We start from the raw sequence: 13,222 nt of genomic DNA, 5'->3' as shown, positions 1-13,222 counted from the left end.
CTCATATAAAAGCCAAACCATTTAAGAAGTAGTAAATAGTGGTGAAACTGCACAACTATAGGAAATTGCAATGCTGGAAGCTTCTTTTGGATATGAGAACATTTTCACAGTAAGTTACATTCACTTTGATTTTATCTTTTTCTTAAAAAGATTCCTTAAAAATATTGGGAACATTCGGGACCTCTGGAAAGGGTCTTAAGGAACTCCAGGGTTCCCCAAGTTGGAGAAACTGATTGAGACTGACAAAATTTTGGGGGGGAACATTACCTTTCTAAATTCCTAGAGCAGTGAACCCCATAAACTGAAAACAAACTGCACAAATAAAATTCAATAAGTCTTATTGCATAATAATATTAAAATAAGCATTAAAAAGGTGACACTTAAAACCACCCCTTGTGAATTCTTTACACTCTTCTCACGTCTTTTTCACTCATATTCATTCCATTGGAAGTTACCGACTCTTACAGCTACAGGTGTAGTTGGTTTTCCTCTGGGTGCGGACATGTCTTTATCATTATAATTGATTCAGAGGCACATTAAGACACTGTCTTAGTCCCTTCCCCCCCACCCCATGAGGCAGTACGCAGGAGCACGCTCCTTTCACATGGAGACAAAGCGGAGCCTTGCTGTACTTAAGCTGGGCTTGGGCACTTTCCTTTCATTTAGGATATTCTTTTGCTTTCATTTTGTTACACTAAAAAATGTCCTCTCTAAGCAGCACATAAGCAAGGCTCTCAATTCATAAAATGAAGAAAGGTACGAAGCAGAAAGCTAGTCTCGCCGCCGCCTGTCCCAGGGGCCTCCTCCTTGGGCAGCTGCCGCAGTTACTGCACGTGTCACTGGGGCCAGTGGCAGGTGTACACACACCCAGTAACACGTCCCCTTCCTTCTCATGTGAATGGTGTCATGTACACCATGTACATCTACTGTCCTGTACACGTCCTGGCAACCGTTCGGTCAGTACTTTCAGAACTGCACCCCTATTCCTGTGATAGAGCACCCCATTACATAGAAGTATCATGATTTAGATAACCAGATTATTGCTGATGGATATTTAGAATCTGACGTTGCTCTCTAAGCCGTGCGCTGAAGGACATCATGGGGATGGAGGTGCTGATGGTGAAGAGACAGTCTGAGTCAGACCCCATGAAATCTGTGACCTTGATTAGACCAGTTCCTTTACCTCTCTTTCCTTATCTGTGGAATAGGAGAATACAGGCCACAGGAATGTTGAGAAGATTTATGACTCTGTGGTGTGATGTATTTAGAATAGTACCTGGCACAGAACAGTGCTTGGTGTCAACTCTTGCTGCTATTCATCGCCCCCTTTTGTAAGGTGAGAGGGTGTTCAGAGCATAAGTGCACATTGATGCGGGGGTGTTGGGGGGGTGACTGACCACATTTTACGTGGAAGACTCGCCAAACTGCCTTCTGGAGGTAGAGAACCCGTTTGCGCTCTCACTTGAGGCACGTAAGATGCACCCATTTACTTCTTGTAAGTCAGCTCTTGATACGTGGAGGTCTGGACCTTGACCTTATGCCACTGAAGGCCATGAAGTGTGAAGTTGTTGCTCAAGAGGGAGAGATTTCAAGTGAAAATTGTCTTCTCCCTGAACCTTTCCAGTGCTTCTAGAAGATACTGCTTTTTATTTTTATTTTATCAGTATGACATCTGATCTTAATGACAAGCTGACTATGGTAGTAATGTATATAAGTAGAAAAGTGCTTTAAACCAGTTGGTTTTTATTACATATTTCTAGGCTCTTTTACTTACTCATGGATGGAAAAGCATCGTCTTTTAAAACTTGATGCCCCCATGGTACCATTTGTTAGAGGGATTATTAAGTTTACGTGTAAGGAAATCTGATATTATTTTTATGTTCATAAAAAATAATGTGAAATGAGAACTTCAAGGTCTTAGGTTACCACGGCAGAGCTTCTCATGTTCCCCCTGGCTGAAGGCAAGATGCCAGTATCTGTGGTTCTAGCACTAGAGGTTCACACCATTTATAGCACTCAAAGGGCACCCAGCTCTTGGGAACCCAGTTCATCCCCAGTGCAGAAAGGTGCTCTCTGACCTCAACGATATAGGGCCTTTTTCTAGGAACCCAGCAGATTGTTGATGCCAGAGCCTGTTGCTAACATCATACTTAGTGTCAATATCTTTGCACTTCTGACCCCTCACCTTACACTGTTTTGGGTAGGAGTAGACATGCTTAGCCAGCCATGAAATTCCAAGGCACTGAGTTTGAGCTGATTGTTATTCAAGAGCATGGTTACTCATAGGCTGGAACAACCCCCAAGCTGCAGATAGAAAACTTTTCGTTATCATAGATGGCGCGAAAGTTCCATAGCTATCTCTTCAGCAGTACCTTGAGAATTTGACCTGGTTGTTAACCTCTCTGTTTTAGAACTCTTCCTGGTTTTACCATCCATGCATCTTTTAATGATTTGTAAACTTTTTTGAAGGGGGCAGTTTATGGACCCTTTTTGAATGGGCTGAAAACTAGAGCCACCTCTCTCTAGAGAAATCTGTGCGTAATTTATATGGATTTTTTTGGTTACTTGATTAATTGGACTTAGTACAGCTTAGTGTTATGTGTACATGAAGGATATTTTCAAAAAGGGGGCTTTTCATGTTGTTATTCCCAAAGATAATCATCATATTGTCTTGATTACACAGGTTGTGTATCTGAAAATTTTCATATGAAGACATTGGAAAGACGATGGTAGGGGAACTAAATCCTGTTGATACAGCTGTGCAGACTGACTGAACAGCATCACTTTCCTAGAAGAGTGTGACTAAGGCATGTTGGTTAAAAATGTATACTTTTTCTTTTTCCAGAACCATTTCTGGAGAAGAACTTCATTGGTCCAAAATGAAGATCGGAACATTTATATCAAATCTCTGGTTTAAAATACTATCCCATAGGATTTTTCAGATAATCTTATTTCTGCACTTACCTTAGCAAAATTTTAAGGTTTTGTGGCAGAAATCCTAACTGAGTTGTCCTTTAGATTTTCAACAAAATAGCGACGGTGCATACTACAAGATGGCAGCTATTGGTTGGGTGGGTGGGGAGACCTTTTCCCGGATGATCCAGTTTTCTTGCTGTCACATCACCCCCTTTGTAGGAAACTGTTCTGTTTAGTCACCAGCAAACTCGTTTCAACATTTATTATAATTTTCAAAAACTTTAATTTTTACATTCCAAATACTTGCCAGTAGGGGGTTAGCCTGAAAAATGAAGTCCCCAAACAAATATCAGCCGTGAATTTGAATATTAATTTAAATTTCCTTCATTTATTCTGCTTATCAGTCAGTTGCATAACACATGGGTATGACTTAGTTGGCAGCCTGTTCCAATGAAATGAAGATGTAAAAATTGGTGGAATTATTTCATGGCTTTATTAGCAGTTTTCTGCAGTCTTGTCACTGCTTGGATGCATGCATCTCTCAAAGTCTGGACCCAAGTGGAATGTATGTATGGGGAGAATTTTCTTTGTGCACTCTCTGTGCTAACTGGAGACCTACAGCCTGGTGTGGACATCAAGATGCTGTCGGACTGAACTGAGGGGAAGTGAATCATGAAGGAGCTTGAGTCCAGCCACGACCGGCTGAGCGAGGCTTAGGACAAGGTCCAGGGGAGTCAGCTATTCGCTGCTGGCTTTGCTTTTCACAGCCCAGCGTTGCCATGTGATAGGACAGGAGAGAGAAAAGGAACTGGGCCAGAGGATTAGTGCCCAGGGAGGATTTAGGTTTAATAGGATTTATTAGGTTCTAAGTAGAGGTTGTCTGAGGTAGTGTTACCCAAAATGAACCTCCCCTACCTCCCCCACCCCAGCGCTGTTAGTTATAATTGAGGGCACAAGGTTCTCCTCTCTTCAGGTGTTCTCAAAATTTGAAGAGTCTCACCCTTAGATGGAATTTTGCCTGATAAGCACATTTACAGTAGTAGACTTTAATGTATTTAGTAGTAGCCAGTTCTGGGCATTCCAAAGTGCATTCTAAAACACAGAGGTTTTCTACTGGCAGCTGTTCAGGAAAAACAACAGCAGCAACTCATCCATGGGTTAGATTTCAGATGGTTGGTTCCTGTGCCTTGGTTCCTTAAGTGGAATGTGTTCTAATTGTAAAGTGAATTAGAGAGAGAATCCCATTTTTCTTTTTTCTTTTTTTAGATTTATTTATGCATACAAGAGCTGGGGTACAGGACAGGGGGTGAGAAGATTCACCAGAGACAGAGCAGGGAACAGAGCAGGCAGATTGACTGAAATACACTGCTGAGGGGAGCAGTGGGCGAGACAGGAGAGGTCTGCTGCGCCATGTGGGTTGCTCCCCGGCTGGCCAGGGATTGAACTCGTGCTGTAGAGGCTGTGGATTGCTTCATAGTGCGGTGCTTAACCCCTTGCACCACCAGGGAGGCTGGAGAATCCCATTTTGCAACTGGAGTCCCACAAAGGCTTCTGTGCACTAGCTGTTGCCCTTCTTTCTGAATATGATTGCCTTTCCTGCTGAGGGTAGCAGTTGCAAGGAAGTACATAAAATAATGACTTTGGAACTGGAGCAACTTAAGAAATAGTCATTTACTCCTAACTCTCTAAGTTTCCAAACCAAGAGCCCCGTGTCTTACTCCAGGTCTCCCAGCTGCTCCAAGCAGGAGCAAGAGTCCCAGGGCTTTAACGCCCAGGTCGGAGCCCCTGCCCCCAAGTCCCACGTCAGGACTTTCAGTTTCCCAATATCTAGGGTGGAGAATTCATTTAAAAATTCTTAGCCCTTATCCTGTGTTCCCCACTTTAATCCACCTAAACTCTGTGACTATGATGACCAACCAACCAGAGAACTAGCAGGAGGCCAGGGGGAGGGGCAGCCTGCTTCCCATTAAGGTGATGATGTTGCTTCTGATTTGGTGTTTCACCATGAAAAGATTCAGCTTTACTTCCCTTACCTCCAGGACCCGCTACCTGTATTCCTGGTCTTACCTTTCTTCTGCTCCTGTTGCTGCATCCAAGTTCTTTTTTTTTTTTTTTTTTTTTGACTCTTCAGATTTTCCCTGTTCATTAGGTCTGCCCATATGATCACATTTTCCTTAATAAAAATATTCCTTTGGCTCCGTATCCCCTTAAAGTGACCATCCATTTCTTTCCTTTCAGGAATTTTTTTTAAAATCCATTGTTAGAGATGATTATGTTTAAATAGACAGAAGAGTTAAAGGGTGGTATCAGATAAAATGTAGCTAAATGCCAGAATGTTTACAACGTAAGTTCAGTTGGATAGTGAAAGATGGATATATTAAAGTATATCAATATAGAGGTAAGTCATTGATAGTTCATGAAAAGAATGTGATTTTGACACATTTATAAGTATTACAGCTTTCAAAAGAGTCTGAAATTAGGTAAGACTACTATCAATTTGGGAATGAAATTGAAAGAATTTTCACATTGGGAAGAGGTGTGAGAGGATTAGAGAATCTAATTTTTATGATTACATAATTATTGTATAGTTGTGTGACATGCAGGCATATGCTTATAATTTTTTCATGGTCAAATAAAAAATACACTTTCAAAAGCAAATAAAATGCATTTAATTCTAAAACAAACCAGATAATTCTTAGTTCAGTTATCAGTCTCCAACAATATTTAATTGAGTTTTTTTCTCCTTCTTGATGAAAAACACTTTATAGTCAGTATTAATGCGCTACAGAAATTCCATTGCTGAGTAATGTTTTTGGAAATAATACAGTGAGTTCTATCTTTGTAGTGTAGAATCTGTGCAAAAGCACCAGCATGCTAGCCACATATTCCCCCAAAATCTCAACAACCACACCACAATACCACATGCAACTACTTTTGGAAGAAGAATCTGTTGGGAATTTTTTGTTGGCAGGGGTTTGTTTGGAGAAGGAAAACACATTCTCATTAAGGTCTGAACCATTTAGGGAACTTTCTATGGGGCTTGACATTCCAGTTGCTGGGCATGTGCTTCTTTACGGGAAGAGCCGGTGAAGATGTGGCATGAGTGGCTTGTTCCCCACACCCCAGCCTCAGACTCCTGGGGCTGAAGAGAGCAGAGGGCAGCAGAGGGGAAGAGCAGCAGCGCACTGCTCACTGCCGCTGGCTAGCGTTGTCCTTCTCTGCTCTTCACCTGGTACTTCTGGCTGTGACCTGAGATTAGATCTCTCAGAAGCCTAGAATAGGAAAAAAGTTAAAGACTGCTCACAGGAGAATGCAGAAGTATGTGGAAAACCTGTTGCTTGAGAAACTATATCCCTTTACGCTTCTCACAAATCTGGAGCAAATCTGAAATTGAAAGTGTCACGTGGCCCTGGGTGTGCCAGTGCTTGGGGACTCTAGCGTGAGATTAAGAGGGGGTGGCGTAGGCAGCTCTTTGGTCTCGGGTGTGTTGGGTGGTGTTTTCACTTATAGGATCTTCTGCCGTAGCCTTTCCCTCCTCAGACCTGGCTGGCTTGACTTGTCTGACACTCCTTCCTCTCCCAAGTTTTCTTGCTGTGGTCGTTTCTGTGTTGGTGGCAAATTGAGATTCTTCAGGCGGGTGCCACAGAAGTAAGACTGGAGAAGTGTCTACCAAGTGAGGTGCTGTTTTCTTGGGGAGGATGCAGACTCTTGAAGGGAATAGGGCCAGGGATTGTAGCCAGGAGAAAGGAGAACAAAGTCTTCTTGAAAGAACACTGGCCTGGGAATCAAGAGATTTACTTTCTGTTTCCATAAAAACTAACTTGTAAGTTTTTGACCTCGGCTGAGGAATCTCTCCTGTCTGCAGTGCATTCTCACTGTCTGACAAGATCGAATGTATAGTTCCCATGAGAACTAACTAACTAGGTCTCAGACAGCATGTTTCTAGTTTTGAGGGAGAAGGAATTGGCATAATATATGTTTTCTGGTGCTTTGGAAGAAGAACCTGACAATCTCGGAATGGGGAGGAATCTCACGGAGTCTGTGACTTTTCAACCTCTAGGGTAAAGCAAAAACACTTTGGTTTTCCTCTTTTCCTCCTTATTATCATTTTAGCATCTAGATAATAGGCCGTGTCATTTCCAGAGAAAGTTTAGGGCAACGAGAACTTAATTTATCTCTTATCACTCAAAACAGGGCCGCACAATGAACTGTCCCCAAGGGCCAGCCTGGTGACCAAAATGAGATGACGAGGCTGGCAGGAGGGTGACATGGTGTGGTGGAGGCTGTGGGGGCAGGGGGGGCCTTTCCTTCCTGATGGGGATTATATATTGGGTAACCCACCCTTTTAAATAATATGACAGAGGAAGTACTTCCAAGCTATTTCCCACAGGCATGTCTTTGTGCAGCCCTGACAGACCTTCCTCTTTCTGTGCACTCTCCATACTCAACCGTCACATGCACACCCACCTTTGTTCACCTTAAAAAATGTTTCTCTCCTCAGAATGACTATTTCTTGCAAGTTTTTTGTTCTTATGTGTTAAGTTTTATTTTTTTAAAGATCCTTTAATGTTTCATGGTTGGCCTCACAGGAGTACTTTTTCGAATATTCCTTAGCCTTTTTGCAGGGTTTAATTCCTCTCCCCACAAAGAATAGATGCATAAATCTAATGTGAGTCATCACCTCAGCCCCCGAGCTCCCCCTTTATTGTTTTTGGGAGAAACAGCTACCCAGTGTCCCCCTTTAATGCCCTTAACATCACAGTTGGAAACTGCTATTCTTTTTCCTTAACTTTTATCATGGGTTTTATTTTCCAGTCTGCTGATAATTATAATGTATAGCTTTTCTCTGAACTCTCTCCAATCTAACACTAAAACATACTATTTGGAACTGTACCCAGTCCTTTTTTTGGGTTGATCATGCTGATAAGATAATGCCACAATCTCACAGCATCAGCCCAGAGCCGGCACCGTGCCACTGGGCGACATTCACTGTGTGGCTGCGACCTCAATAGCTCTTTTCTCCCAACTGCCTCTGTTGCAGCCAGGCTTTCTTCATATATTATCCACATAATTCATTTTTCATTTGTAAGTGTGCTGCCTGTACTCACACCTAGTAAGTGCTATCTTGTTTTTGATGGATCATTTCTATCTCTGATTTGTCAAGGTTACTTGGAATTCTATTATTTTTCAGAAAAGCTAGAAAGCTTAACTTAGTTTGTAGCCACAAAATGACTGAGAATGCTTTCAATTCCATTATGACAGTCATTGATTAAAAAAAAAAAAAATCCAATAATACTGGACCCAGGAGCCTGGGTGTTTGTTTCATAACTATCCCAAGTTGCATCAAGACATTTAATTCTGTCACTATTAAGTAATGTTTTTCTGTGTTTTTACATTTCACAGACATTGGCATCAGTTTCTTGCTTGGCTATAGAAAATAGATTGGAATGATTTATAATTTAGTCTAGGGAGTTTGTGGTCAGCAATAGAATAGAGAATAAGCCCAGTAATTGTTTAATTTGTGACCGTAACTTTGGTAGCATTATTATTTTAAATATTTAGTAGCATGGTGAGAGAAAACAGGAAAGCCTTTAGATTGAGATGAAACATCTATTTTGTATGTATGTTCTTCTGTGTTGGACTTTGAGTCTATCTATATTTTGATTTTAATGTCGTGTCCCGTTTAATATATGAACCTAATGAGACACATTCTTTGTTATTGTCATTGCAGGTTTTGGAAGGTGACAATGAAATGCAAGGAAGTTACATCTCTAATGTGAAACTTGAATGTTAGTGACTGCTTGCCAAATTTTTGTGAATGTGAAATATGACTTAGAAGCCTTGATCTATGAAGGTTTATGATGTCAACGGTTGCGACAGAAAGCAAACTCCAGCAGGCTGTGAGCCTGCAGGGAGTTGATCCAGAAACATGCATGATCGTATTTAAAAACCACTGGGCACAGGTAACGTATGAGTTCCAGCTTCTCAGCTGCTCCAGGTAGCCCTGTTCACCTCCATCGCACTAGGTTTCCTTATCTCCATGACAGGTAACTAGGCTCCAATAAACAGAGGGAGGAAAAATTCTTTCAGGTAGGAAGGAAAGCAGCTTTCTCTTGATTTCCTAGAATAGGCATCTGGTTTAAAATCATGGTGTTCACAAAGCAACCTAAAAGTGACTTTCGTTACTTTGCAATTTCCTTGACTACAATTACATCTTCTTTCTCTCTTCTTCGCTGATTTCCATCCAGTCCTGAAAGTCTAACAATACCGTCATATGCATTTATTAAGTATTTACCAAGCACTCTGTGGAGTCCTTCAAATGCCCTGTGTCATGTAATCCTCTCCACCTCGCTACTTAGTCTAGCTTCCTTTTTCTTCATTTCTCAGATGAGGGGATGGGACATTTTGAGGTTAAATAACTTGCTGAAAGTCATTCAACTAGTCAGTTTCCATCCAAGCCAGTGCTTAGAGCTCACTCCCTTCACCTTGGGCCCATGTACTTGACTTCTGTGCTCCACCATTTTTCTGGCTGCTGCCCTCTGTATTGTAGATGCCTATGGGTTTATGAACTCACCACAAAGCTGATATAAAAGTTTTTTAATTAGTCATTGGACTTCTCTACAACTCTTCTCTGATCTGCTTGTGTGGATAATTAAAGGGTGAATGTTCAGAACATTTATCCCTTTCCTCAGGAATTTACAAGAAGTAAGAAAAAATAAAATTGGTATTCTTTACTACTCACCCAACATCGCGCTTCGCAGGTGAGCTGGTAAGTGGCTATTTATGTGACAGTGTTTTAATGACTACGTGGTTCCTTCCTGTGGCCGGAAACGGAGCGGGAGTTAAAGCACAGAGCCTGTAAATCACAATTATAGGGAACATGGTTTAGATCAAAAGCAAAACCAATTCTGCTCTGGGTCATTTACACCTTGTAGCTTCTTGTCACTCTTCAGGGCGAAGCTTCTAAGATATTTTATCCATTTCCCATTCTCTGACTTTTTACTATTAGAATCTTAATGGGTTTGCTGTAGCCTGTATTAAGGACACATGTGCGTTAGCAAAGGGAAGAAAGTAATTCAGGAGTTTTCCAGATAATTACAGTAATTACCTTTCACTCTGCACTTTTATAAGTATTTTGTAGCAGTAGATCCAGTGTGAGCTGGTGAATCCTTAGTGTTGTGCCTAAGAGTCCATTACATGTGGGAAAGATGTTTTAGAATGCCTATTCACATCTTGATCTCTTACAAATTTCTAGTTTGTGCTTATGTGTATAAAATATTAGCAGATTAGCACATGTATTATATTAACATATTTAATTATTTGTGCTCAGTATTGCAGCTGGTAGGAATACACAATAAGGCATTTTGTACTGAGATTATTTTCAGCTTCACTCATCACATGCGGCAGTAGAAGTTCATCACTCTAATATGAAGTCTTTGCCCCAGGCCCCATTTTGTTTATTTTTTTGTGTATAATGCCTTTGATTGTAATCATTGCTGCTGGGGTAACTGATGTCACCCATTTAATGTTCTGTTTCAGCCTCTTGGTTTGATGTAGATGGGTCACCTTCATAAATTCTGTCAAATTCTGTCCCCTGCCAGCTTTCCCCATAGCTGGTGGGGTGTTCTAATTCAGGAATGTGGAACTACTCTTTCACGTTGGTGAGGGAATAAGTATTAGTTCCAGAATCATTCATGTTATCCATTTCCATAGCCAGCTGGAGTGACTTCTGTATTAGCAGACCTTTTGGGCTTTGGGAAACACAGCACCTCCTAAAGTGCTGGTTCAAACATAGCACCCTTGGTTTAGTGTAGAAAAATTTGAGTTTCAGGATGACTTTCTCCAAGGGAATGGTGTTTAGTCTTTAAAATGTCCTTTTGTAAGATGGAGACACTCTGGATCTTACTGTGGATTCAATCATGCCTTAAACTTTGGGTGTGTTTCTACATCTTTAGTCTTGACTTTTACTTCTAACTAAACGCTGTCTACTTTCAGAGATTCATGAGGACCTTTGTTCCCTTTATGAATAAAAATACTAGTTGAAAAAATTCAAATGGATGTCAGTGTAATTGTTGTAAAATGCAGATTTACTGAGCCCAAACTTCAAATATATCACAGTCCTGTGAGGAAAACAGTATGTATAGGCTTTGGTCTGGGCTTTTAGAGAATGGATAAACTCATTTGAATGACCAGGAGAGATGCACGGTTACACAATGATTAATGATGACTACAGGAGTTATGTCAAGAGAAGAGGCAATTATATGGATAGAGATGGTATGGGAAAGGCAGGGAGTGAGATTTTGCATGATTGTGGGAAAAGAAGGTTTTGGTCACAGAAGAAAAGGATACTTTAGAGCAAGAGTATTGGGAACAAACATTCGGCTTTGACTTTTTTGGATGGTTTAAGAAAAGATGAGGAAGTCAGAGATGTGGGACTAAAGGTGAGGCAAGGAATGACACCTTCAGTTGATAGGAATGAATGCAATTTATTCATTTCTTAGGTTTTCTGAGGTTAGCACTTTGCTGCGAGTTGTTTAGGCTCGGGTGGAGGCAGAGCAGTTGCAGAGGATAGGACATGAGCTGAGATCTCTGTGTGATGTGTGATGGTAGCCCCACAGCAGTGGTAGTCACTGCTGTGACTCGTGTGATGGTAGCCCCGGGTTCTCCCAAGCAGTCCTGTAGGGCTGGTAAGAACTATGGGGTCTACAGGAGTAGGTGACAACATTTACTTACTAGTGTTCCATGAGCTGGCAAGCACAATGCTTTTTCACACGTTAACTTAGAGAGAGGAAAGGAAAGGAGAAGCTGGGTGTCCAGAGTTGTTCTCTTTGCAAGGAGACGTCAGTGTAGCTATAATGAACAGAGTTGACAGGCTCTGTTCTCCTGTTTACTAGTAGCCTCCATGCCAGACCTCGAGTCAAAAACAAACTTTGATGGAGGAGGAGATCCACCTGCCCAGCTCCACCTTGCACCCTGCCAGGGGCAGCTGGTTATGCAAGCAGCTGCTCACACGAGGCAGCATGTGATCCCGGCAGGCGGCCAGGCAGAGACCTTGAGTGGTGCACTGAGTTTCCAAGCTGTTCCTTAGACACAGTGATTCCATGGCATTCCCGTGTTCTCTCCAGGACATCCACATGTAGCTGCTTCCTGATAGTGACTCTGGAGTACCCAGGTTGTGAGAAGTCACCCCCCCCTTCTTCTCTCACCTTCTGAGATTCCATCTTGCTCCTTAAGTTACCAGAGCAGTGAATCTGCAACCCAGGTCTGACTGGGTCATTCCTCTAAGTAGGGCATTTCAGTAGCATCTGGCCACCTACAGACCAGGATGGTACATGGGAGTTCTTTGTGTCCTGGCTTCTGTCACTCCCATCTCTCACTTAGTCTCCAGAAATGCAAGACTACCAGCCACCTCCACCATGGGCAGCGTCCATTCTGATGCTTCATGCTTCTCCACTTTAGGTACTTCCTCTTCCTTCTGGAATGTCCCTTCCCTGGTAAAATACCTCTTCTCCTTTAGGGCTCATTTGGGGCATCATTTCCTCTTGGAAACCTTCCCTGAACTCATTCATGTTCCCTCATTCTGCTCCAACAGCACCTTGTGTGTCCTGTTACCACCTTAATTCCAACCCCTTATATTAAAATGACATGTACAGTGTCTTCTTCCCAATCTTATTACAAGCATCTCATGATCAGAGTGCACTTGTCTCTGATAGGTAATTTACCTGTATTTCCAGGACCTGGTGTGTTGTGGGCATATTGTAGATGTTCAATAAATTGCTGAACTGAGAGACAGGAGGTATGAAGTGCAACCTAACCAGAGCTGGCAACTTTGAACATCTTTGAAGAGACACTAACTTTAAAGCATTCTATAATTTGCTACTAGTAATATTTTTTGATGTTAATGATTAATGATTTGGAGAAATGTGTGTGTTTAATTTTTATAGCAGTCTATAAGAACAGTTTATAATTTAGTAGACTGTTTATATCTCCTGCCTTTACTTTTTCTGAATGGAAGCAAGTGCTTCTTTCTGGTCCCCCAGATAATAAACTATTCAACTAAATTGCCATATAAATCTCTCCCCCTCCCCTCCACCAGTTGTTCTTAATGGCACCCCCACCCGGCCAGCGTCCATCATGCTGATTCACGATTCCCTGCCTTAGGCATGCGTGAAGTTTCATGGACCTTGCTGTATTCTTTCTCTGTCCTTTTAAGCATTGAGTCAGGATTAGTGATATACTAGGAGACATCTGCTCTTACAGCCAGGAAACCAGAGGTGGTAGGTTAAAATAACAATCAATTGGAAAC

General features: G+C 41.8%; 1 protein-coding gene across 4 annotated transcripts in view; it reads left to right on the top strand.

Moving 5' to 3' along the window:
* The window catches only part of FHIP1A (FHF complex subunit HOOK interacting protein 1A), a 182,638-nt gene that overhangs the window by 97,721 nt on the left and 71,695 nt on the right, over positions 1-13,222 (top strand). For all 4 annotated transcript variants that reach the window (XM_037495819.2, XM_054690049.1, XM_054690048.1 and 1 more), the window contains one exon: positions 8,648-8,879. In XM_037495819.2, the coding sequence (XP_037351716.1) occupies positions 8,775-8,879 (105 nt within the window). In that variant the 5' untranslated portion in view covers positions 8,648-8,774. The remainder of the gene's footprint in view (positions 1-8,647; positions 8,880-13,222) is intronic.

This window comes from Talpa occidentalis, unplaced genomic scaffold, assembly GCF_014898055.3.
Source record: "Talpa occidentalis isolate TD23 unplaced genomic scaffold, MPIMG_talOcc4v2.1 talOcc4.8, whole genome shotgun sequence".
Taxonomy (NCBI): domain Eukaryota; kingdom Metazoa; phylum Chordata; class Mammalia; order Eulipotyphla; family Talpidae; genus Talpa; species Talpa occidentalis.
The sequence above is the reverse complement of the archived record's forward strand: the minus strand, read 5'-3'. Positions and strand labels throughout refer to the sequence as shown.